Here is a 23,461-nt window from a genome sequence, read left to right as displayed (position 1 = left end):
CTGGATCACAATTTACTATTTTCATACAACCCATTTTTTTTTTTTTACACATGGACACATTTACTGAACCAATTTAAGTACCTTGCTCAGATAACTGGCAGTTTCCAAACAATTAATCAAACCTGAAAACTTGTGAGTAACATGTGCAGTCCCCTAACCATTGTATGATACTGCCACCCTTTTGAAGTTTTTTGATTTAATTAATTAATTATTTTTGGTTTTTGTTTTTTTTACAATTCTCCACATTCTCCTTGTGGGAACTGACCATATTTGTCTTGCTATAATTACTGCCCTGTGCACTAATATATATTGTTTGGAACTCTGAATTACATAACATCTGTCAAATAAAGAAGCCATGCAACTTGATACCAAATAATGATTTATTAGTCAATGAATGAATTACAAAGTATGTATTTATTTAGTATATATCAACGGTTCAAACAGAACTCATATTCAATTAGAGCTCATAATTACGAAACAATTTACAAAAAAAAGAAAGAAAAAGAAATATATAACAAAAATTGGTTAGCAAACCAGTCAAATAGGCTAGGGACAACTGTAAAAACAACAATTAATATACAGACATGTAAGTGTTTCCAAATCTAACGATTTCTGAAATGCATTTAGACATATGCCTTTGTACTTCCAGTATCGGTTGAAGCCGGTGCCGGTTTGTAGATCTTCTGATCTTGGCCAGCTGAAGAGTAGTTATAACCATAATTTCTGCAAAGTAGAGGACAGCATGTCATTCTTACTTTATTTTTTAACACTGAGCAGGACATTTTACTTTAGCTTTTTTGGGGGGAGGAGGAGGAGGGTTGGGGAGTTGGTAAGATGGTATAATTTGGCAAAGGGGTGAGTTTTAGAGAACTGAATGACTTACCCTTTAGCCGGAGCAGAAACAGCCCTCTTGCAGGAACAGCACAGGAAACCCCCTCCCAAAATGGCCAAGCTGGCTCCACCCCAGCCCATGTACAGGCCAGCTCCAAGTTCAAACCTACCGAGAGATGGGAAAATATCTGTCAGTGTTCGCTAGAACTAGGAACAAAATCAGGCAGTGGGAAATTATCACATGAAAGTCCTGTTCCTAGACTGTATTACATATATGATCACAAGAGAAAATGGATCGTAATCACGCCGTTCTCTAAACTCACTTGATGCCGCCAAAGAAGGGATCGTAGAATTCCTGCACGACTCGAGCGGCATACCAGGAGGCAGCTGTCAGGCTACAGAGGCCTGTAGCAGAGAGAAATGAGACAAAATTGTAGAGCAGCTCAAACTATTATTTCACTCTTCCTCTTTGATGTCATATTTCATCCAGCCATTGATTTTGGGTGGATAATGGAACACACCTGACAGCAGGAACAGAGCACCTCCAGTCAGGGCAATCTTGCCCTTGGCCTCTTTAGAGGCACTACCGATCTTCGTACACTTCAATCCCAGCAAGGAAACAATAATCCCAATCAGGCCCAGCAGGAGGGCAACAATCATCAGAGCACGGCACGCCTGCACATAACCTGCACACACAGGGAAACAAGCATATAAATTCACAGATGCATAGAGTTACGATGACAGATAGGCACACAGAAGCGAATGTACAGCGCTATAGACATAAAGTGATGCAGAGTTTGGAATGTATAGGCTGGGATTTAGTCAACTTTGACTAACATTTAATAGCAAGACATTTTTCCTTCACAAACACAGTTTGGTGAGTTCAGCACTCACTGAAACTACCTCCCAACTGACTGTAGTGCTGTTCAGATGACGTTAAGGGCAAACGCTGATTGAATAGAGGTCACAGAGTTACAGAGATTCAGGCTTACAGGAACATGGGCTTTGGTACACTCAACTTTTACTTTTCTTTAAAAGGAACAGTTTTTTAGGTGATTGCAAAACCTGCCTTACTGTGGCTAACCAGCATTTTCATTTGAGTGTGAGTAGAGGCTACAGACAAATTTAATCTAATACATGGTGTTACAGAGATTGAGAAAAATGCAATAACAGAAATAAACCCAAGTGACTTGATCCATCACTCTTGGGCCTTTATAATGTGCTGTAGAGTGACCACAAACAATTATCTAGCCTGCTGAGGGAAAGGGCACTGTCCTCTAGCTCAGGGCATGATAAGTGGGTTAACTGGCGAGAGACAGGGTGTGGTTGACTCTCTTCACTTCCTGATAAGAGAGATTGTGACACAAAATGGCAACCATGCCCAATGGCCAGCATTGCAATAAAGTATCTAACTGCTTCTACATTATCCAACCTTTCTGTTTTTTTTAAAGATTCCCCTGTAACCAGAGATTCAATATCAATGAGATTTACTGCATAGCGGTCAACAGCCTTTTTCTGAAAGCTCTCCAGTAGTCCTATCCTTTTCCTGACACTTCTCTATGTGTCATAGTTTGAATTTCTGTCCGGAGGGCTGTGCCTGGCACCTGTGAGTGGTAGTCAAAGAAACGGACCACAGATATGGTCTCGTGACTTGTTCAGCCGACGTTGTACCTACCTGGCAGGGCTAGCATAGACTCAAAGTCCCTACAGTTGGTGACCCCAGCACTGTCCTCAGCGCAGGAGTGCCACAGGTTCTCATACTGCCGGTTCGAGATGATGACGCTGCCGGAGAACGTGGACACCTTCCAGTAGTCATTGGCAATAGAGGCACCAGTGAGCACCCAGCTCCCCACACACAAAAAGAACCCGGTCACTTCCAGTGCGGTCGACATTGTCAGTGTTCTTGAGCCAAGATCGAATACCCCCCGAAAAAAATATAAAAAGCACAAAGAAAGGAACAGGCCGAGAAAAGTCACGGCAAACAGGCGGGAAGCAAGCTGGTCTTCTGCGTGTCTTCTTGCTACTGCTGTATCACTGACTGTCCCCTGTTCTTCGTCCAGGTGCTGGGGACTTTACTCTCTGTGTAGGGGCTATAAAGTAATCAAGAGCCAAGCCCTTCCCTACGTGTCAGGATGAGGATGGAGGGAGTGGCCGCTCAGGTTTCTGGTTAACGGTGATCAATATGGACCTGACCGTTTATATTCCATGTTGAAAGTAATGACATCACTTTTTGTGTTTGTCTGTTTGGTAAGGATCAGTCATGTGACACTTGGAGCTAACACGCAACATCCTCTTTCAATGGTAAAATGCTTTCAGTTGCAACAATAATAACATCTAATATATATATTTCTTTATTTATACATTGGGGAAGACCAAAGGGTTGAGAATAGTGTGGAATTATTCCACTAGGAAATACTGTGCAGACATGAATAGTGACGCATTGGGTAGATCATTTTGGATAATGTACAATAGTGGAGTGGAGTCTTGTGGAGAAGTGAAAGGTCCTGGTGGAGTGTGTAATAATGTGAAGATATACATATCAGTGTGTTTATAGAAGTTTATAGAAGACTGAACAGAGTGTAAAAAAGTTGTGTATAGCAGTAGTGCTAGTAGTTAGTAGTGTCATTTTTAGAGCAATGGAAGAAATAATCTGTGTCTGAATATGAAACACACTCAAAATAGGTCATTATTATGAGTAACACAAAACTGAACAGTTAATGATTGGCAAAACTGGTTTTATGATGCAGAGACAGAGATAATAACTTTATGATCAGAATTACCCAGCTACCCTGAAACTGTACTGGCCTTTCCTGTGTGAGTCAGAGGTATATTCTGTGTGTGTGTGTGTGTGTGTGTGTGTGTGTGTGTGTGTGTTTGTATGTGCCTGCTTGTTTAGGACTCACCTGGCAGGCCCAGGACAGTCTTATATGTGTTACACTGGACAGCTCCTGAAGAGGTAGCTGCGCATTCCATCCACAAGCCCTGAAACTGCCAGCTGCTGGAGGTGACGGAGTCCACGTGACTCTTCACCTTCCAGGCATGAGAGCTTGTGCAGCTGGACTCCAGGATCCAGCCCAGGAGGCCCATGAGCAGGCCCAGGATCTGCAGCACCAGAACCGCCATGTCCCCAGTCTGAGGCACCACCTGACCCAACACAACCCAAAAATACCCACAAAGAGAGAATTAGAGAGGAACACACTCACTCTAACAATCCTCTATGTCTACCTGAGTGATGGTGCTGGATACTACTGGCACACCAAGTCTCCAGAGAAGTGTATGAGACTGTTCTGCAGCCTTGAGTAGTGTGTAAACCTGGACCTCTCTTTACAAATTTCTACCCATTGTTATTTTTGGGTGATTAGGAAAATGTAAAAGCAAAGTTACAAAGCAAAGAGAACCTTGGGCTGCTGGTTGGAATTCTAAAAAAATGGCATGTTTTTTTTTTCTATTTTCTTCCCAATTGGGAAAGACCGACCATTTCTATCACTCATACGCCATAATCCATTCTGGAGAGCGCAGATAAGCACATGCTCTCCTCTTCGCACAGAGGAGCTCTGGAAGAATGTAGAAGGTCAGAAAGGTCACGGCATCATTACAGACCATATGATGGTCACACCACCTGACTATGACTGTCAGAGCACTGATGTCAAAAAAGTTGCCAACTGTTAGTTTGTAACTAGAACTACTGTATGTTCTATAAATATTGGCTAGATTGTCCAACAAGAACATCCACTCATAGCTAGTGCAACCTTATATTCTAATTATCTAATGCAAACAATCAAATGAGACATTTCCTAAATTAATTCAATCAACTCATCCTCCATTGTCAACCCTGCTGAACTCAGACAAGCCCCCCTCCAAAGCATGTGATCTCAGCCCTCGCTTGTTATTACATCAAAGTTTACAAGTTGTGCTTGCCCAATGTGAGAGAAAGACACTTCATGTACAGCTGAATTTGCAGGTGCCCATTTGGTCAGGAGGGGTCACTGGTGCTCGATGCCATCAGCTAACTGAAACCCTCCCATCTCTGGGCAAAACCCCGCCAAGCTGCCAACCAAAGTCACCACTGGCATGGTCCACATTCTATACCAGACAAGGGATCCATCCATACACGAGAATGGTGTCTTTACTGAATAGGTTACCAAGCAGCCTCTGGTCCCAGTTCTTGTGTTATTTTCCAAGCTCACACCTCAGCATTGAACTACTATATGAACAGCTCTGATTAATGTACCGATCAGCACTTACACCTACTTTTTGTAAACAAGTAAATGTAAATAATGATGTATCGCAAATCTCTATATTGACTGAATTCCTTTTTCATAGAATTTTACTTCAAGAGGAGCATGAAAACAGGAGGTATAGTGGTTTGAGTGAGGAGACCCCAGGCTTTTGGACAAGCTGTAAAGGGAATTATAGGTAACATCCTAACCTCCTTCCTCCCCTTGAAACATAAAAGCAAAGGCCTTACCTCTGGTTGTGGTCTCACGTTTGCCGGACCAGTAAGGAAAGAGACAAAGGACTGATCAGCGGTGTGACCGAGATGGACGCTTCCAGAGTGGGGAGAACTTTCTGGAAGAGCCGTTGTGTCCCTGGTGAGTTAATATTGGGCTGGGGGTCATTGAACCCCTCATCAGCAAATGTGAGCACACATACTCATGGTACATTCAAGACAGAGCACAACCATTGGCTTAGCAATGTACAGACCCAGAACCTAGACACACACTCCCTGGGACACACTGGGACAATGGGAATCAGTGAGACACTGGGACTGAGACACTGAGACAGTATCAGGATCATGGCTTAGTGAGATGATTTTATTCATTTTAGTTAGTGCTTTATGTTGATCCCAATTTGTCTTTGTGTGAGCTATTCTTCCAGGAATCCACAAGGTCATTGAAAAAACATGATCTAAAACAATCAATATTGTACAATCTCTGTTCCTAATTTTGAAAATAATGAATCTTATTCATTTTAATTCTTTATCGATTCGATCTACAAAACTAAAGTTTCTTCCTCTCTATTTACCACATAGGGTGACTCACTATCTTGGCCTCTTGAGCAGTATCATCTTGTCTTCTACTTATGTGAATGAAACTCTACCGACTTTCTTTTGTTCTTAAAGACTGTTGCTCCTTTTGTGAAAGTGATTTTTAATCAATGGGAACCATTACTCATTTTTCCATGCTTGCTGTTTTGCATCGCTGATAATAAAAATGAGCCTGATAAGACACAACTGTGTAGGCTACTTTCTGTTTCATACTTTTTTGATTGGCGGGTCATTTTGTAACTCTGAGGGGGCTGTAGGATGTTACTGAAAATTCACTGAACATTCATTGCAGGCGGTCCTGGGACCAAATAAGTGGTTCAAAGCAGGTTGTGAACAATAAATGAGTTAAGCGAGGGTTGTTGGTCGATTTAGGTGGTTCAGTTAGTGCTGTGGAGGATGTGTGGGAACATGCGGGCACTGAAACCATAATACTGTACATCTCAGTGATTCACATCACAGAAATGGTGACACTGTCTTTCCAGAGGTTGCTTGGAAGTATGAAGAAAATGTAGCCATTTTGGGAATGTTCTGTTTTGTTTGACAGAGTGAGTCACCCTGTAATGATCGGACTCGAGAGAGCGTGAGAAGGACAACACACACTGCTTCCACCAGCACTCTTCTCCCAGGCTGGGTTAATGGATTTCTCTCTCCGTGTCGGTTGGTGGACTTTGGCTTTAAATTTGCGGTAAACATGGAGGTCGATTTCACTGTTGACTTTTTGCCAAGCAGGAGTTTACCCACAGACACAAGTTCAAAATATCATTCGCTGAGAAGCCACAGCTCCATGTGACACTTTCATCGCCAAGCCCACTGTGTCTACTCTCGGATTATATTAAACTACAGTGGGTAAATTATACATTTCTCGTAAACATTATGAGGATGGCAAAACCATTTACTTTCAATTGCATTAGCCACCTCCCCCACCTTAGACACTCAACAGTAAACCCCTGTGTTGGTAAGGACAGAGGACACTGCCAGCGTTCTTCCCGCTTTAAAACAGAAACTCCGCTGTGGGTGGGAGTTGGGAACAGAAGGTAAAGGCTTTATGGCTTAATGACCCGGTTAATATTTTACTATCTGTAGGGGCCAAAGTCTACTCTCCCTGTGTTTCTGGATGGGTGGAAATAGAGGGAATATTGTTCAGAGATGTATTTTGGTCGATAATGGGAAAAGCAGACAAAGGGGTAGCACTAAGACTAGTCCGAACAGAAGTATTAGACTCCGTGGGTGTGTCCCAAATCTTGAAAAATTGTCAGTCGTCAATTTGAAATCAAGGGTGTGTCCCAATAGTCAAAAAACTTGTCCTTTCCCCCCCTTATGTCCTCCCCCCGTACGAGGACACATTTTGAGTATTGGGACACACTCCCTATTTCAGTCTCAGCATTACCAGCTCAAAATGCATCAACTGTCCTGTCATGGCCACGTGTGGAGGTCATGGAGCGCATTTCTGATATGACTCACTGCCCCCTGCTGACAAGTGTGAAGCTACTACCTGTTACCAGTCTCAGGCTAGAGAGAGTGAAGTTTGTTTTGGGAGTGTATCCATGTTTCAGGACAAGCAGAACCCTTATAATGTGATCAAGTCATCTCAATCATTGTGCAGTAAATGCAGATAACGCCAGACCCCTCAAGTTCTGCTACGTTTCACAGTCCCAGTTGGAAAAGACAGTTCAAAACAAATCTGAACAGTATAGACGAACAATGGCAATTGAAACTTTTTTAATAACAAGAAATCTAGCTTCATTTAAAAAAAATACATTTTGATACTCGTCTGGCTGACAGCTCTCCAACACTAACCAAGGACGCACTTGAAAGGCCAATCCCCAGCCAAGACTATCATAAAACCAAGACAGACAATTCAGGTGTTTAATGCTGAAGGTCGAGTTTGAAGTGCAACTGTAGGGCTCTTAAGGACAGGAACCTATGGATGTTCATTCACTCAGTGAGGACCGGACATGCTTTAATCCCAACAGTGCAGACAGGCCTTGAGTTATAACAGCTGCAGAATGAGAACACATTCCAGTCCTGTCTGCAATGTGAAAAACATGAAAACTGCACTGTGTGGGACTAACAGTCTTTGGCTAGTCTGCCTGTTCAGGCAATTGCATCCCTATCAGAAAACAAAAATTTAGGGTCAGTGATGATCTCCAAACAACTGCTGCCACTCCCCTGTTGGCAGATAACCCTAAAAGTAAACTTGTATAATCACAGTAGTCCAAAACGGCATGAATGCATCATAGTAGTTTAGAAAACATTAGCATAGAAAAAAACTGACATACAGTTTATGATCATAGTACAGGACATTGTGTGTTGTGGTAGGTCAGAAAGGTCAGGGCATCACTACAGACCATATGATGGTCACAACACTCGACTATAACTGCCAGTGCGCTGATGTAAAAAAAACCAAAAAAAAAACAGCCTAATGTACCTCAAGATATATTATATTAATATTGGCTTCAATGCCCTGTATGACATGTTGTCATTTATTTTATCACAGTCCCAGTCCACTCCTACAGGACAAGCATGTTCATTCTTAGCCAGTACAACTTGGTTTACTCCAATTAACAAATTGAACTTTACATTTCCAAAAGTAATTCAATCAACTTTTAATTTATTAAAGCATTCCCCCTTTCCCTTCAAATTGGAAATTCAAAGTGGCCCAATCACATTCAAGCTGCAATGCTTATTGGAACCTCCACTGTCCATTTGGAAGCGTGCAAACAAGCACGCGCTGTCCTCCAAAGCATGTGATGTCAGCTGCCGCTTCTCATCACAGGGCAGTTCGCAAGTCCTGCTCGCAGACACGAGTGGAAGGAACACCACTCATATGGAGTTCAACAGGAGAACATGAGGACACCACGTTTTCCAGAGACGGTTGACGGAGCAAAACAAGTCACCATATTCCTAGATGAGTGAACCGCGCCCATCCCTGAGCAAATACGAGTGGCAACTCTGTGTGGCCTTGGCTGCCAGCCACAGCTGGCACTGGCACTGTCCAGATTCAATGGCAAATCACTGGGGCCGTGCACTATACCGTGCACTATAACAGTTTCTTAACAGGATGAGCCAACCAGCAGCCCCGAATTCACTTTTACCACGGCCGGTGCTCACGGCCTGCTGATAGCAGCCTATGTGGTGAGATGCGCTGGAGGTTACAACAAAGATAGACCATGCTAGAACACAATCGAGACAACCATGAAGCAAATAACACTGCAAGTTACCACGTGCTAGTCTTTGGGGACAGCTCTCAGGACTCTGCCTTTTTACTTAATAGGTTGGTCGTAACCATTATGTCAGTCTACTAGAGTTTGGTAGATATTTTTCAACTGCGTAAAATCCATTGTGATATGTATCATTACAGTTCTTTACCTAAAATAAAAGATATTTTTGTGTCATTTTCTGATTGCAGTGACTTTCACCTTCAATTAACTTGTAATTTAGAACAAACCAGTGTGCTGTAATGTGCAGTAGTAAACATACAACATCGGCATAAATTATCACAAAGCGTCACCTAGCACCTCCAGCAGAGAAACAGGCAGAAACCCCCTCTGCTGGGTGAAAAGTCTCTCAGAGATTACTTTAATGAAAAACAGCTGCATTTACACATAGGGATAAAACTGTTTATACAATGGCAGGCCTGGGTGAGGAGCCCGCACCCAGAATCCTCTCCTCCTTCAGTCCACACGCGGGGTGCGGTTCAGCCGCCGCACGCCCGTCTCCGCACGGGAGTCCTATGTCGTCACCTGCTCCCTCCGCGAGCGAGGCCTAGAAGGTCCCGGTCCCGCCCGCGCCCCCGGCCGCGCCCCCACCGGGGCCCTTGGTCCTCAGCTCGTGCCACATCTTCACCAGCGGCTCGCGGTTCTTCCAGATGAGCTCGTGGCCGTACGTGACGTACCAGCTGCGGACATTAAAGAGAAGACGGGCGGACACTTCAGTAGGGACAGAGAGACGGTTACCTTGCTGGGGAGGGTAACGCGAAAGTAAAAAAAAACTCACATTCCGAACAAGGCCCCGCCCAGGTGGGCGGCGTGGTCAAAGAACTTCCATCCCAGAACAAGGCCTGCTGCGTCCATGGCAACAATGGCTTTCAAGGCCTGAGAGACACAGATGTATCACATAACAGAAATAAAAAATTAAGCCGCAGAAACCCCCCCGCCGCCGACCCTATGTTCGTCTGACAGTGTCTGCGCGCATACTGGTGATTCCCAAAGTGTCCTCCAGGGGGTGTTAAGGGCACAGAACCCCCCAGCTTAAACCCACAGGCGTGGTGTGGTGCTGGGAATAGGAGTTCACTCACGCTGCCTGCAGTGAAGGTGAACATGGGCAGGAAGATGACAGCTAGCATGGCCTCGGGCATCTTTGTACACACTGCAGCCAGGACGGTCATTATGGCACCTGACTGAAGAAAACAGGAACTATTACCGGGAAGGAGACAAGAACTGGTGTTCTTGAATACTTTGAGTATTCTGTGTTTGAAAAGGAGCATAAAACTCACGGCGCCAAGCGAAGGGCCCAGGCGTCCTGAGGCTGTCTTAGCCACATAGCTGCCGAATGTGGAGATAACACCTGGGAATCAAGACAACAATGTCAGCGAGCACCACAGACGCACTCCATGTACAGCAAACAGCAGATCTGGGTCAAATATGTAATGGATTTGGATTCAAATACTTTTCTATGCTTTACTGAGCTTGTGTGGTGTATTGGAACCTATTAAATACTGTGCAAACTCCACCTTCTGGTCCTGGACATTAGAGGTGACTGTTACTTGCAGGTTCTCTTACCTGCAGACAGGTAGACGGCCATGAACTGCTCCGGGCCCAGCATAGACACAATGCTGGAGGAGAAGCTCCACAGCACGTACATGTTGGCCGCCATGTGAAACAGGGAGAAGTGGCTGAAGGTGGAGAGGATCATTGGAAGGCACAGCGCCTCTAGGGAGCAGAGCACAACCCCCCCTCAATATGAACACAATCCTCCAAACCAGCATGACAGCCAGCACCCACACCCAATCAACAAAACCCACTGTTGGCTAGAATTAGCATCATCACTAGTCAAGCCTCACTCAATCAATGCTAAAAGCAAATGGACATGGTGTGGTGTGTGCGTGCGCGTGTGCGTGTGCGTGCGTGCGTGTGTGTGTGTGTGTGTGTGTGTGTGTGTGTGTGTGTGTGTCTGTCTGGGGCACACATACAGACATACTTACTGGAAGAAGGGTTGGAGGTGAAGTATTTCATCATAGCTCGCTGCAGGGAGGGAACTCTCCAAAGGCAAAAGACCAGAGCATTCAAGCCAATGATCCCTGTAGGGAGATATAGTCAGAAAAATGATTTAACAAACACAATCTTGACCATAAATTATATATTTTAACCATTTCATAATGTTTTCTATCCTTTTTATAGAAATTTTGACAAAGAAAAAAGAGCTCGAGAAACACCTGTAACTGTCCTTTGACCCTCACTCAGACTGTTCCACCATTGGTTCACCTGAAACACAAGAGCCATCATATTTGGCTCCGACAAGAAAGGCTAAAACACCTCATTCCCACACCTCCATTACTGCCCACAGCTCCACCCAACACCCCACCCACAATCCCCCTGCCCTGCCACAAAAACAAAATGATACACACAGTCAGGTGAAACCCTAAGCCTTACGCATACCATACCATAACAGTGAGAACAGCAAAACTGATCCGGGCTGAGGGTCAGGGGACAGAATCTGTGACACACCACATTTTTCCTGCATCCTACCTCTTTGCGGACGTCACCCTGCTTCTGTGGCCTCAGTTTTTCCATCCAATCCGCTCGCACCTCATCAAAGTAGCTCTGGACACGGGACTTCAGAGACTCGTATTGCCAGATAGCTGCTGTGCCGAAGGAGCAGCCTGTGAACTGACAAGGAGTTAGACGTCATATCCACAAGAGTGAAAACACAGACTCAAGAGTCAGAGTCATCAGGAGTCAAATGATTGAGGAGTAGGAGGCCAAGCACTGAAACCAAAGGCTAGGGTCTAAAGGATTGTCTCAAAATCTATGAATATTTCAATGTATAATCTTGTTTACAGTACAGGGGAACCGCAGGAGAGGACCTACCCCTACTGTGAATACCAGAGGCTTCAGAAGTTTGCCAAAGGACCTGCGGGTAATGTGGACAGCGGGGGGCTCCACTTGGATGGAATATCCCTTCTTCTGGGCTGCCTCCTCGCTGGGGACTGTCTGCTTAGATCCAGCTTCCTCCATCTCCATCTCTCCCTTCTTGCTCTCGGCCTTTCTTGGGGCCTTCCGGAAGCCACATCTCTGTTGTGTGTAGATGGTAAACCTGCAGGAATACATAATCCAGAACACCTGATGATACCGCAAGATTTCATCATCTGACCCCATAATGAAGTCTTCTCTCCTCAGGAAAAAGCGGTAGGCTTCTGTATGTAACGTTAACTGTATAACCTGCCTAGCTTGCAAACCGTCAAGTATCTAACAGTGAAATTAAATAGATACTTTTGACATATCAGATTATCACTTTAACGTCAAACGGGGGCTAGCTAATTTCAAGCTACTAATAAGCGATCAAAGTTCACTAAATAACTAACTTCACTAATTAGCCTAGTTAGTAGCTAACACTAAATGCTGTAACCTACTGTACTGTTCCCAGTAGCAAGCTAAATGCAAATAGCTATCTGACGTTACTGCAGTAGCGACGCAATGTCTGTGAAAATTAGAAGGCCTACAAATATGTCGCCTACCTTGGTAATTCGGAACCTTAACTACCAGAACGAATGACATTTTCTGACTTATCTTGCTAGCCTAGAAACTAGCTAGCTAACTGAAGCTCGCTACTAGCTAAGTTAGCTAGTAGATATCTACTGCTAGCAGACATCTAATGGTGTAGCCTACCGGCTGAAGCACCATTGACATTAGCTAGTTTCATCTCACACTTGCGCCCGTAGGAATAAAAAAAAAACAATTTGAACTACAAATCATTCTCCTCGACTTACCCCTTTGTCTTTCCTTGTGAGGTGTGAGAAAGTAAACCTCCTAAAGTCCATCTTTGTAAACATACCCTCCACGCCATGTTTAGAGTGACCGGCCCCTTCTCGCCATCATCTACCGGGTCACCGAGAATATCTGCCGCCGGGGTGCTTTCTGAATTTTGCGCAGAGACATCTTGTGGAGAAGGAGAGAAATAACGATAGGGCGTGCATATCATTGAACTGTAATGTTGCATATACAGAAACATTTTGACAAATTACGATTTTGCATAAATTGGTAGACAAGATGGCCAAAGAGGCAAGGAAGTGGAACGCTTTATAAGAAGTACCATGCGATCTATAACTTCTCTTCTTGTAGTGGTAGATACCACAATTGTAGGCTACCGTTTTGCTGTACTTAGTCCAAAAGGAAGATTTTTGCTGTTCAATTATTAATTGAAGTTAAGGTGTTAGTCCGACATTGGGTTATCATTTTTCCCAGGTAGAAAATCGGCCCCTATCATAAGCTGTAGAAAATATGCATAGCCTATTCAGGCACATGGATTAAATAACCAGACAGCGCACAGAAAAAAAAAAGTCAATTTAAGTCGTATCTCCTCCGGATATTCATTTGTATGTTTTGATATGCAGAAAAGCAGAACCTACACCGAGAAAGCTTTTAAATATAGTTTTGTCGGTCGTTGTTAGTTAATGTAAGAAAGCTTTAGGCAGCATAAAACCTGGGCCTGGATTCAATTAAAATGTATCCTTAAATGTGACTAACAAATAATCTAATTAACACTTTACGGACTAGGTTTTTGTCAGTCAACTGCATTGCTTTAAATTACCAGGAGTGAAAGTGACATCAGCATTAGAATGTTCAGTTAAGAACATTCTAATCATATAGGCCTATGTGTGTTGAACTTCTTCACAAACTCAATTTGCTGCACAAACTAAGCTGTATGTATGCAGAAATTAAATGCAGAAATTGCATTTTGATTGTTAGTTGAAGTTAAGGACAAATGTCAATTGAATCTCAGCACTGGTCTTTTCTTAGTTTTTTTTAAGAGGGAGTATCCTACCTGTAATGCCACATAGTGGAAATTACTAGTAGATGGGGATTGCAGTGTTTTGAATTGATCAAGAGAAATTGAATGTAGCCTAAGTGTTGGGCTATAATCAGAATGTGGCAGTGTAGGAGTGGACCAGGCATCCCCTGTCAATACCCTAATCTTATTCATTATGAGGTAGCCTACATTTCTACACGGATCCTTGATTGCTGCTTCTACTTTGACACGTTGCATTCATATGAAATGCAACTAAATTCAGTCTAATATCTCCGATTCTTTATAGGCTATAGCCTACGAAAGGTGATGCAACTATGATTATTGCAATTTAGATAGGGATATGGAGCGGTGAACTTGGTATTGGCCACTCCACACACAAAGCTGGCTAACTGGCTTCTTTTTTGTGGTGCTGGAACGGTCGATATCCAATATTCATTTTGTGATCTCAGATATTTTATATGACCGAAGACCATAATTACAAAATATCCTGGCAACAATGTGACAAAACTCAATTCAGTTTCTATTCATTGCTACAAACTTCAGTTTTTACGAGTGTGGCTAATTCATACTCCATTCGTGGGAAGGCGGAGAGATGCAGCGGAGTAGTACTCCGGTTTGCAAGAGGTGCAGGTGGCTTTTGGATGACAAGCAGGCAACATTCAATTTCACATTGTGGGGACTTATTAAACTTCTCTACCGATCGTGTCAGTTATTCAGTATGGTCACTTTACATAGGTTATTACGTCTATAGTGATTTAACGGGACAAGATCACACACGCATAACTGGAGTAATGCAAATGATCAGATTTCAAGGAAAACGAATCGCTTCCGCCTCTTGCGGTGTGAATATCCCTGAGTTACCGGGTACGTGGGGCGCTTGTTCACAACGTTATTTTTCCTTGTGAAGATGGCGGCTCCTGTTGTAGCCAGCCGGGCTGGATCCACCAACAGCGTCGGGAACAGCCCCACTGCAACACCCAACAACCCAAATAATAATAACAAAATAATACCCAGCTACCCAGAACTTGATTTCAGGTCCGGTGCAAGGATTGAGGAATTGAACAAGCTTATCCAGGAATTCAGCAAACACGATCAACGCGAATATGACGACCAGAGAGCCTTGGAAATTCACACCGCGAAGGACTTCATCTTCTCTATGCTTGGTAAAGAAAATTGTGCTATTAAGTTGATAAAAGCCTTATCCTGTTGCAAGACATAGCTAATTAGGCTACATTTCCTCGATATCGATATACATTTTTCGAAAACCTCGCAGCATTTCTTGGTATGTTAGCTGCAGGAATCTACCTTGTGCAGTGTTGTTCGCGTAAGCTAGGATAGTTCATCGAGTTCATTTGCTCATTCTCAGCTCCGCGAAAATGAGCAATTGTATGCAAATGCATTTTCATTAGCTGCATTAAATACAATGATGGTGAATAGTTTTAGTTAGCGAGCTTTATTGATAGACGATTATGATTTTATCTGTTGTTTCAACATTGAATATCGATAATGCATTATTTGCATCAGGTCACTTTACTCGCAGGTGTGTTGTCAGAGCCCACCGATGAGCAGGTGTCAGTTTCTCTAATTGACCGGCTGCATCGTGTGAATTCAGAACACCTGTCCTGTTCACTCAAAAGACAATATTAGGTGATGTTAGTCGAATTCAAATATGCTAGCTGGTTGTTGTCATTAACATAATTTATATATTTTAATTTGGGGAGTTTCTGCAAGACCAAGGCCCAGTAAGTGCAAACGTCATTCTATGCAAAAAAATCAAGGCTAGCCACTCTCTTACATCAAAACATTAGGGTCAGAATGCATTAATAAATGCTTTAAAAAAGCGATGACGTAGTTCCATTCGTGTGGGGTTGCTGCCCTGCCCTTTTGCCTTTCTAAAGACCACCAGGGTGGGTTCAGGTATTAACGTGTGAATAAAGTTACCAAAATATTTCTGATTGGCTGTTAATAATATTCATTAATAATATTCGTTTACTTTAACTATATATTGCATGATTGTTAAATATGACGTATAGCCTTCCAACGTGTTACCTTTCGTACTGTATAGTCATACACGCAAGCTGCACGTCAACGCCCACCAGCCTTGATTGTAAGTGAACCACCGCCTTTCTGTCTTACTATTACACTGCTGTACAGGAGGCATACGATCCTGGATCCATCAAAGTGGACAAGAAAAACGCCACTGCGCCCCGTCTACACAGATTAATTCAGATTAATTCCAGTCGGACTGTCCACATCTGTGTAAACTTGCCCCAGTCTGCTGGATTTGGAGTGTGTCTGTAGGACTTTATAAACCAATGAACTTAAGCATAAAGATGACTTCATTATGAGGAATATGCTAATTTTAATTGATGATGTAACAGATAATTGCAGCAGTGGGATGAATTTGGAAGTGTACAGACCGATTTTTGTCCTGCTCTGTACAAATAAATTCAACTAACTTCATTGGCTGGAGCTTCATCCTGCAGCAAGACTGTGACCCCAAACATATTGAATCTAAACATTCATCAGTGAGGCGTTGTTGCTTTGATTTGCTTTTATGTTCATCCTTTAACTTCATTTTTCACAGATGAAAACGGGCAACTCAACACACAAACCACTGTTTCTACAAAATTGTAAAACATTCTCTCGTAAATACCATGAAATAAAAGCTGATCCTCATCATCTTTTGAAGATCCAAATGCCTTAAGTATATAGCAAAAATGGGAAATTTCACTCTACTGTTACTGTTTGGAGGGCACTGTATGTTTTCAAAGCAGATTATATTGTTAATAAGGGTAAATAGCATCTGCAAGACTGCCTGTACCTCCTCATCCACTATTTTTGCTCATTTAAATGACTTTTTTGCCTTCCTCTGAGGGAAGGGCCTTAGTAAAAATGTCACTGGCACTTATACAGAATATTCATCAGCATGCCTTTTGGGTGTGAGGTTTGTAGTTGGTTAAATGGAGGAGTTTTGGTTTGGTTGAGGTCACAAATGAATACCACTGATTAAAATGTATTCTAAAAGTGCTCTTGAGAAGATATACCACCATGAGCTCAGTTTAAATGATGTACCATCATGTGTGGTGCCATTTCTCTCATAAATGATCAAAATTTTCCATATAAAACTGTGGAGCCGCATCTTTTGCTTAATGACTGTTTCGTGGCAGTATTTTGTTCCAGCAGCCTGAGGGGCCCCTGCTTTACTTCCAGCCTTTAAAATGCTTTGGGTTCCACCATAAATAGCTTCATTACATCGGCAATTTTGACCTTTTCTGGTAAAAGGGTGAAAGAAAAGGCTGATGGTCACAGTAATATACCATATAATACCATGTGGTTCTCAGAAAATCTTAGCCATTACATTTAAAAAAAAATTTTTTTTTAAGATGTGGCATGAAAAGCAAGGTTGGAGTACAGTGGGATTAGCTTGGCACTGAGGATCAAGGAACATAAGTGTATCTTTTGCAATTAAACCCTGCCTGGGTGAGCTGTTGTGCCCTTGGGCATTGAAGGCAGAATTGCTGCAGTAAATATCCAGCTGTGCTATGGGAGGCTATGTGGCTAGGCTTTGTGAGGCTGTGCCTTTAAAAGGCCCGTACGCATCAGCATTCTCTTCTTGGTTTTAGCATCTAAAACGCCCACAAAACAGTCGCTAAGAGCTGTGATGTAGGTTTTTTTGAAACGTCCCTTACCCCTCCCCTCCCGCCTCCTGTGGTCAGCTCTGTTTTAACATTTAGCGATGTCATCCAATAAATGCAAAAACATACGTCCTGTCATGTCAGAGAAAGTTTTACAAACAACTTGTGAAGTTAGACCCTAAAATATGCATACTTCTACCAAAATTGTGATCGCTTTACTTTAATCAGAGAGGCAGGGTATTACCAAATAATTCATTCCAGGAAGCTTTTTTATAAGCAGCCCAGTCAGTCAGCATGCGCAAAGGCACCGTGACTTTGAGACTGCTACGGACAGCCAGGGAACGCTGGCCTGCGTTCCCTTGACTCAAGGTGTCATAGCAAATGCTGGCAGTCTTAATAAAGCCTTAAACAAAGAAATGAAAAAAATGCCTATTCGGTTAAATGTTAGAATTATTACGTAAAAAAATAAAAAAGTGGCTGAGTGTTCGTCTTCATTGAATTCCTCAGGTGAAACATTGTCACATTAAGTTGGAATAGTGAAGAAGACTGTGAGGGGGTCAGACCTAGGCAAAAGTGGTGCCATTTAGGGGAACCATTTTGTTTACATTTCCATATTTACTTTGTCATGAAACATTTTGCTGAGCTCCTGACTCATACCACTTAATGCAATGGGTAGGGACGTTCTTTAATTTCCTTACCAAAGTCCAATCTGGCAGTTTTACCATGGCCCGTTTCATTTGCCTGAATTCATCCTTGCTCCTCCAGCTGAAATGACGCGATTAATTGCTATTGAACATCGCACCGTTTGATGGCTCCTTGGTAAGGTTAGTGACCCTCTTTGCTCTGAGATCGCTTAGTGCTCTCATACTTATAATATAATATATATAATAAAAGGCACCATATGAAAGTGTGTAATGGATGCCCTACAATCTCTGCCCTCATGTACCCTCCTTTTTTTTTTTTTTATCTTATCAGCGCTGAGAGGACAGGCTGTAAACTGAGCTGATGGTGGTGCAGTTTGACTGCAGTACCCGGGTGTGTCACCTGTGTCGACAAGCCTATGCTGTATTTCCCACAATCCCTCTCTTCCTGGTTGCTTCAGTTCAGGCTTCAGTCCTGGTATTGGGCTCTGCTTGGGTCTACCATTTTGTGGAAACACTTGTTTTCTGCCAATCAAAGACTGGTTTAACTTGGGACTGTGGGGGGGAGCGGGCCGGGCCACGGGCCACTTTTGAAACTGACATTCTGTAGGATGCAAGGCAATAATTACAGATTTAATTTTGTAAACACAAAAAGTAGTAACACAAAATGGATCCAATGTTGAGAATGAGTTCATCAGCGAGCTGCCAGTGAATTATTTATGAGAGGATGTGGCATCAAGAAGAGGCTTGAAATTGAAATGGAAAAGGTAATCAATATGGCAATTTCCCAGCCCCTAAGTCCCTAAATTAAATGAGCAATGAACTGCACTGAACTGAACACTCTTGTTTGTTGGCTATTTAAACCAAATCTCCCCTTTTAAGGTCACAAGAAATTAAATATGCGAGGAAAATATGCAGTATTTAATATTCATTTTAGAACTGTTGTTGGGACCTTGTCTTGTCATCTACCAACTTAATAGTCATACTCTTACTCCTTCTTTTGGAGTGACATCACAGTCTGCAGTGGACACTCACCTACTGGCTGACATTTCTTTTCCAGTTCCTGCCAAAAGTTCAATATTAAAATGAGATTTAAAGATGTATGGGATCAAACAGTACCTGGATGCTAGAATGAAATGCCTGGATGGGAAAAATGTTTGAGTATTGAATTAAAAGGTATCGGAGCCCAACGTTTGATCTGCCTACGGAACATGCATGTTTACTATGACTTACTATGACTGATTAGTTGGACTGCAAACTTGTATTTACTGCAATTCCCATGATTTATGTCCCAGCTCAAGAATAGCTCTGCTGTTCTGTTGACAGAAGCAAATGTGTAGGACTTGTGATTTGCATATAGTCTCTGGTGTTTTACCCTATCCTGATTCTGATGCATTAGGAGCCTTCACTGATGCTGCCCCAGATTCTTATGAGACCCATGAGATGATGGCTTTCTTTAAGATGGAAGCGCTTGTCCACTGTAACTCTACTCGGTCGCATAAATCATTTAGTAATAAGTCTCCCAAGTCCTTTGGACTGCCTTTCCTTTCTCGGTCTCTCATTGGCGATATGGAAACAGACATGCAGTCAGGTCATTGCGATGCTGGAGCCAAGGACTCTGTGCTGTGTGCCACGGGTCATGTGATGGACTAGCGAGACTGTCTGGGGCCACTGTACCTGTAGAGGCGGGGGCTCGTTGGAAGGCTGGCAGTAGATCAATAGGACACACAGAGTGGTATAGAGTAATGCACAGAGGACAATGCATCCTCACAGATCAACCTCCCATGGTCTAGAACACCTCTTTCCCTCCTACCTTTCTGAATCCGTATGAAAGTGAAACCTTGCTGTGTATTAGAAACCTTTCCTTGCCCTCTCCGGCTCACAGGGATGGTGCAGAAGCTGGACCAGAAGCTGCCGGTTGCGAACGAGTACCTCCTCCTCTCGGGCGGCGTGAGGGAAGGCGTGGTGGACATGGACCTGGATGACCTCAACGTCTACGCCCGGGGAACGGACTTTGACCTGGACTTCACCTTGCTGGTGCCCGCGCTCAAACTGCACGACCGCAACCAGCCAGTGACCCTGGACATGCGTCACTCTGCGCTCTGCCACTCCTGGCTGAGCCTGCGGCTCTTCGACGAGGGCACCATCAGCAAGTGGAAGGACTGCTGCACGGTGGTGGACCACATCAACGGCGCCACCAACTACTTCTTCTCACCCACACTGGTGGCGGACTGGTTCTACGAGGCCATCGGCGTGGTGCTGCAGGAGGTGCAGAAGAAGCCCCAGCGGGGGATGCCCAAGGTGGAGAAGGTGGAGAAGAACGGCACCATCATCTCGGTCATCCTGGGCGTGGGGAGCAGTCGGATGCTGTACGACATCGTCCCCGTGGTGTCCTTCAAGGGCTGGCCGGCGGTGGCCCAGAGCTGGCTGATGGAGAACCACTTCTGGGACGGGAAGATCACGGAGGAGGAGGTGATCTCCGGCTTCTACCTGCTCCCCGCCTGCTCCTGCAGCGGCCTGAAGGAGAACGAGTGGCGGCTGTCGTTCGCCCGGAGCGAGGTGCAGCTGAAGAAGTGCATCTCGGCCAGCCTGATGCAGGCCTACCAGGCGTGCAAGGCCCTAATCATCAAACTGCTGTCCCGGCCCAAGGCCATCAGCCCCTACCACCTGCGCAGCATGATGCTGTGGTCATGTGACCGGCTTCCAGCCAATTACCTGTCCCAGGACGACTTCTCCGCTCACTTCCTGCTCGGCCTTATCGACGACCTGCAGCACTGCCTGGTCAACAAGATGTGTCCCAACTACTTCATCCCGCAGTGCAACATGCTGGAGCACCTGTCGGAGGAGACGGCCATGCTTCACGCCCGCAAGCTGTCCTCAGTGCGCTCCGACCCGGCCGAGCACCTCCGCACGGCCATCGAGCACGCCAAGGCCTCCAACCGGCTGACCTTCGACCTGCAGCGGCGCGGGAGCGTGGCCAGCCTGCCCTCGCCCCAGTCCGACCAGGGGGACCCGCAGCCGGACGACCGGCTCGCCAAGAAGCTGCAGCAGCTGGTGACGGAGAACCCGGGGAAGTCCATCTCGGTGTTCATCAACCCTGACGACGTCACGCGGCCGCACTTTCGCATCGATGACAAGTTCTTCTGAGCTGCCGCCTCCCCACAGAACCCCTTTTCCTGTCTGGAAGCGCTGGTGTTTTTCCCTGGTGATGTTTTCTGTAGAGCGTTGTGATTTATACTTTCTGTGATTTGTCACATACACACACACACACACACACACACACACACGCACACCAAACGAAGGAAGGCACGGTGGTCTCTGTTACCATGGTGACAGTGGTCTATAACTCCAGTGAGCAGGACTGGAACAGGCTGAAGAACTGAGAATGTGCGCAGAGGGGTCTGAGTGCAGAGGACTGTAAGGGGGTGGCTCATGTCACTGCTGAACGTGTAAATGGAAACCGTTTTATGAGGTGTATAACAGAGACAAACTTCAGTCCTTTAAATTAAACCTGGCTCTGTGCCAGGAGGCCAAATTGCTTTTCAGAAAGTCAGGCGTCTTTGACCATTCCTGTGTATAGATTTTTACTTCTCCACTGTGATAAGTTGAATTACTTCTATCTAGGTACTTTATAACTGCATATAATAACCTCCTTTTTTTTTTTTCTTTTTTTTTTTTTTTCAATCATTGAAAAATGTATAGAATATTTTCTTTTCAGAAATTGTTTTGTTTTCTGGAATGCAGAATATGCCAAACCTGCAGGATTGTGGCTGGTGGAGAATGAGCTCCATCCTCAAGTGCAATTAGTCACGTACACACACAACCATAACAGGCTAACAGTAATGTTTACTGCATAGTAGTTTCATGGGAATATTTCACTGAATGAAACATTTGCATATTGTTATTCTTTTCTAGACCTCCAGGACTTTTATGCAGAACTCGGTACTTGTTCCAAACTGCAATTACTTTTATTTATTAAAGTACATTGATGCTTTTTGATTATGCAAATTGGGTTGAAGCTTGACTCCTGTGTATTCCTCACTCTGAGAGAAGATCCTGCCTCTATTGACATGAATTGATTATACATCCTTACCATTACCATGGATCAGTCTCACAGCTGGCCTTCAGAATGGTCCAATCCCCTAGCAATCGTCTCTGACCAATCGCACACCATCGCTGTCGACGGGGACCAGTCTGACCAACCTCGCCATACCCATGGACCAATCCAACTGCGTCACCTTGAACATGGACCAATTCCTCACCCCTTGCCTTCACCATTGGCCAATCCTACAGCCTCTTTGCCCTCACCGGCCAATCCCACAACCACCCCAAACTTTGACACTGACCAGTGACGTATTGGCATATTGAGGCGGATCTGCTGCTCCCAGCTGAGAAACACAGATAATCTGGATCTCTGGATCTGTCCTCCTAACCTGGCGAGACCCGTACCAGGTACTGCGGAACTCCAGAGAGAGCGCCGTTGGGAATTTGTGATATGAAAATATGAACAGAGCATGACCCACTTTTAAGAGAGCGCTTTGTATTGACTTTTGAAGATTTATCTAACAAATACAATGCAAAATAGATAACTAAATTGAATGATTTGACTTAGAGATTGTACGCTTGATGCAGACTTGATTGGACTGTGATTCATCACACTTGAAATGTAGGTATAACCCCCCATGTTAAAAGAACATTCTATTCTTTGGCCAAATCAGTGCTGTGATTCATATAAGGGCAACAAACTAGTATGTATATAGTTGTTCAGGATTGTCCACTGATGATGAGGTGTTTCTAATCTTATATTTGCTTGTGTAAAATAATTCTGTATCCCAAATCTGAATGTGAGTGAAATATGTTCTAGATCTCATTGCAAATTGAAAGCGTCCTGTGGGACTTGGTACAATGGCTGCAATGTACTCTCCAGTGCCATTCTGCATGGGGCAGTGAGTAGAATCACTTGGCTGTATTACTTTAGTGTGCGGGTTGAATTATTACACATAGGCCAATGCATTGGCTTTTGCCGCGGGAGGTAGAATGTGTCCTTTGACGTTATATATGAATTCAGAATTGCTGCGGTCTTAAAAAATCATTATGTACTTTACGAAATCCATACAGTGCTGTCCAGTTTGTCCCCATCCTGGGCTGGTTATTTTAGTTTCCTGCTTTCTCAGCACCTGTCGGCACACCTGCAGTGCTGCCCTGAATACAGCCACTGTCAGAAAGGGAACCATTTACACGGTCTGTATTAATGCCTACTACGCTCATCTAGCCAC

General features: G+C 44.1%; 3 protein-coding genes across 6 annotated transcripts in view; 1 reads left to right on the top strand and 2 right to left on the bottom strand.

The window, feature by feature from the left end:
• Positions 1-366: 366 nt before the first annotated feature.
• cldn15lb (claudin 15-like b) lies at positions 367-5,427 on the bottom strand. Its single transcript, XM_061217415.1, has 6 exons — positions 5,300-5,427; positions 3,735-3,975; positions 1,353-1,517; positions 1,155-1,236; positions 884-997; positions 367-723 (listed from the first exon to the last, which is right to left on the bottom strand). Exons 2-6 carry the CDS (start codon positions 3,952-3,954, stop codon positions 624-626), a joined length of 681 nt encoding a protein of 226 aa, XP_061073399.1. The 5' UTR covers positions 3,955-3,975; positions 5,300-5,427; the 3' UTR covers positions 367-623.
• A 2,153-nt stretch (positions 5,428-7,580) lies between these two features.
• Positions 7,581-23,461, bottom strand: part of LOC133108010 (presenilin-associated rhomboid-like protein, mitochondrial) — a 35,935-nt gene continuing 20,054 nt past the window's right edge. Inside the window, exons 1-11 of one of the 2 annotated variants that reach the window (XM_061217403.1) lie at positions 15,212-15,223; positions 12,867-13,035; positions 11,968-12,193; positions 11,626-11,766; positions 11,313-11,361; positions 11,082-11,177; positions 10,660-10,809; positions 10,374-10,444; positions 10,176-10,277; positions 9,875-9,972; positions 7,581-9,776 (exon numbers count right to left, since the gene is read on the bottom strand). In XM_061217403.1, coding sequence (XP_061073387.1) covers positions 9,644-9,776; positions 9,875-9,972; positions 10,176-10,277; positions 10,374-10,444; positions 10,660-10,809; positions 11,082-11,177; positions 11,313-11,361; positions 11,626-11,766; positions 11,968-12,193; positions 12,867-12,943 — 1,143 coding nt within the window. In that variant the 5' untranslated portion in view covers positions 12,944-13,035; positions 15,212-15,223 and the 3' untranslated portion in view covers positions 7,581-9,643. Of the gene's footprint in view, positions 9,777-9,874; positions 9,973-10,175; positions 10,278-10,373; positions 10,445-10,659; positions 10,810-11,081; positions 11,178-11,312; positions 11,362-11,625; positions 11,767-11,967; positions 12,194-12,866; positions 13,036-15,211; positions 15,224-23,461 lie in introns of those variants that run through there. The other variant, XM_061217402.1, reaches the window with a different exon arrangement.
• Positions 12,174-23,022, top strand: LOC133108008 (nucleotidyltransferase MB21D2). Of its 3 annotated transcripts, none has more exons than XM_061217399.1 (2): positions 12,174-12,285; positions 20,071-23,022. In XM_061217399.1, exon 2 carries the CDS (start codon positions 20,073-20,075, stop codon positions 21,330-21,332), a length of 1,260 nt encoding a protein of 419 aa, XP_061073383.1. In that variant the 5' UTR covers positions 12,174-12,285; positions 20,071-20,072; the 3' UTR covers positions 21,333-23,022. The 3 variants fall into 3 exon arrangements, with proteins under 3 accessions (XP_061073383.1, XP_061073381.1, XP_061073382.1); XM_061217397.1 differs by lacking the exon at positions 12,174-12,285 and adding an exon at positions 14,496-15,069; XM_061217398.1 differs by lacking the exon at positions 12,174-12,285 and adding an exon at positions 15,600-15,648.

The sequence above is a fragment of the Conger conger genome, chromosome 13, assembly GCF_963514075.1.
Source record: "Conger conger chromosome 13, fConCon1.1, whole genome shotgun sequence".
Taxonomy (NCBI): domain Eukaryota; kingdom Metazoa; phylum Chordata; class Actinopteri; order Anguilliformes; family Congridae; genus Conger; species Conger conger.
The sequence above is the reverse complement of the archived record's forward strand: the minus strand, read 5'-3'. Positions and strand labels throughout refer to the sequence as shown.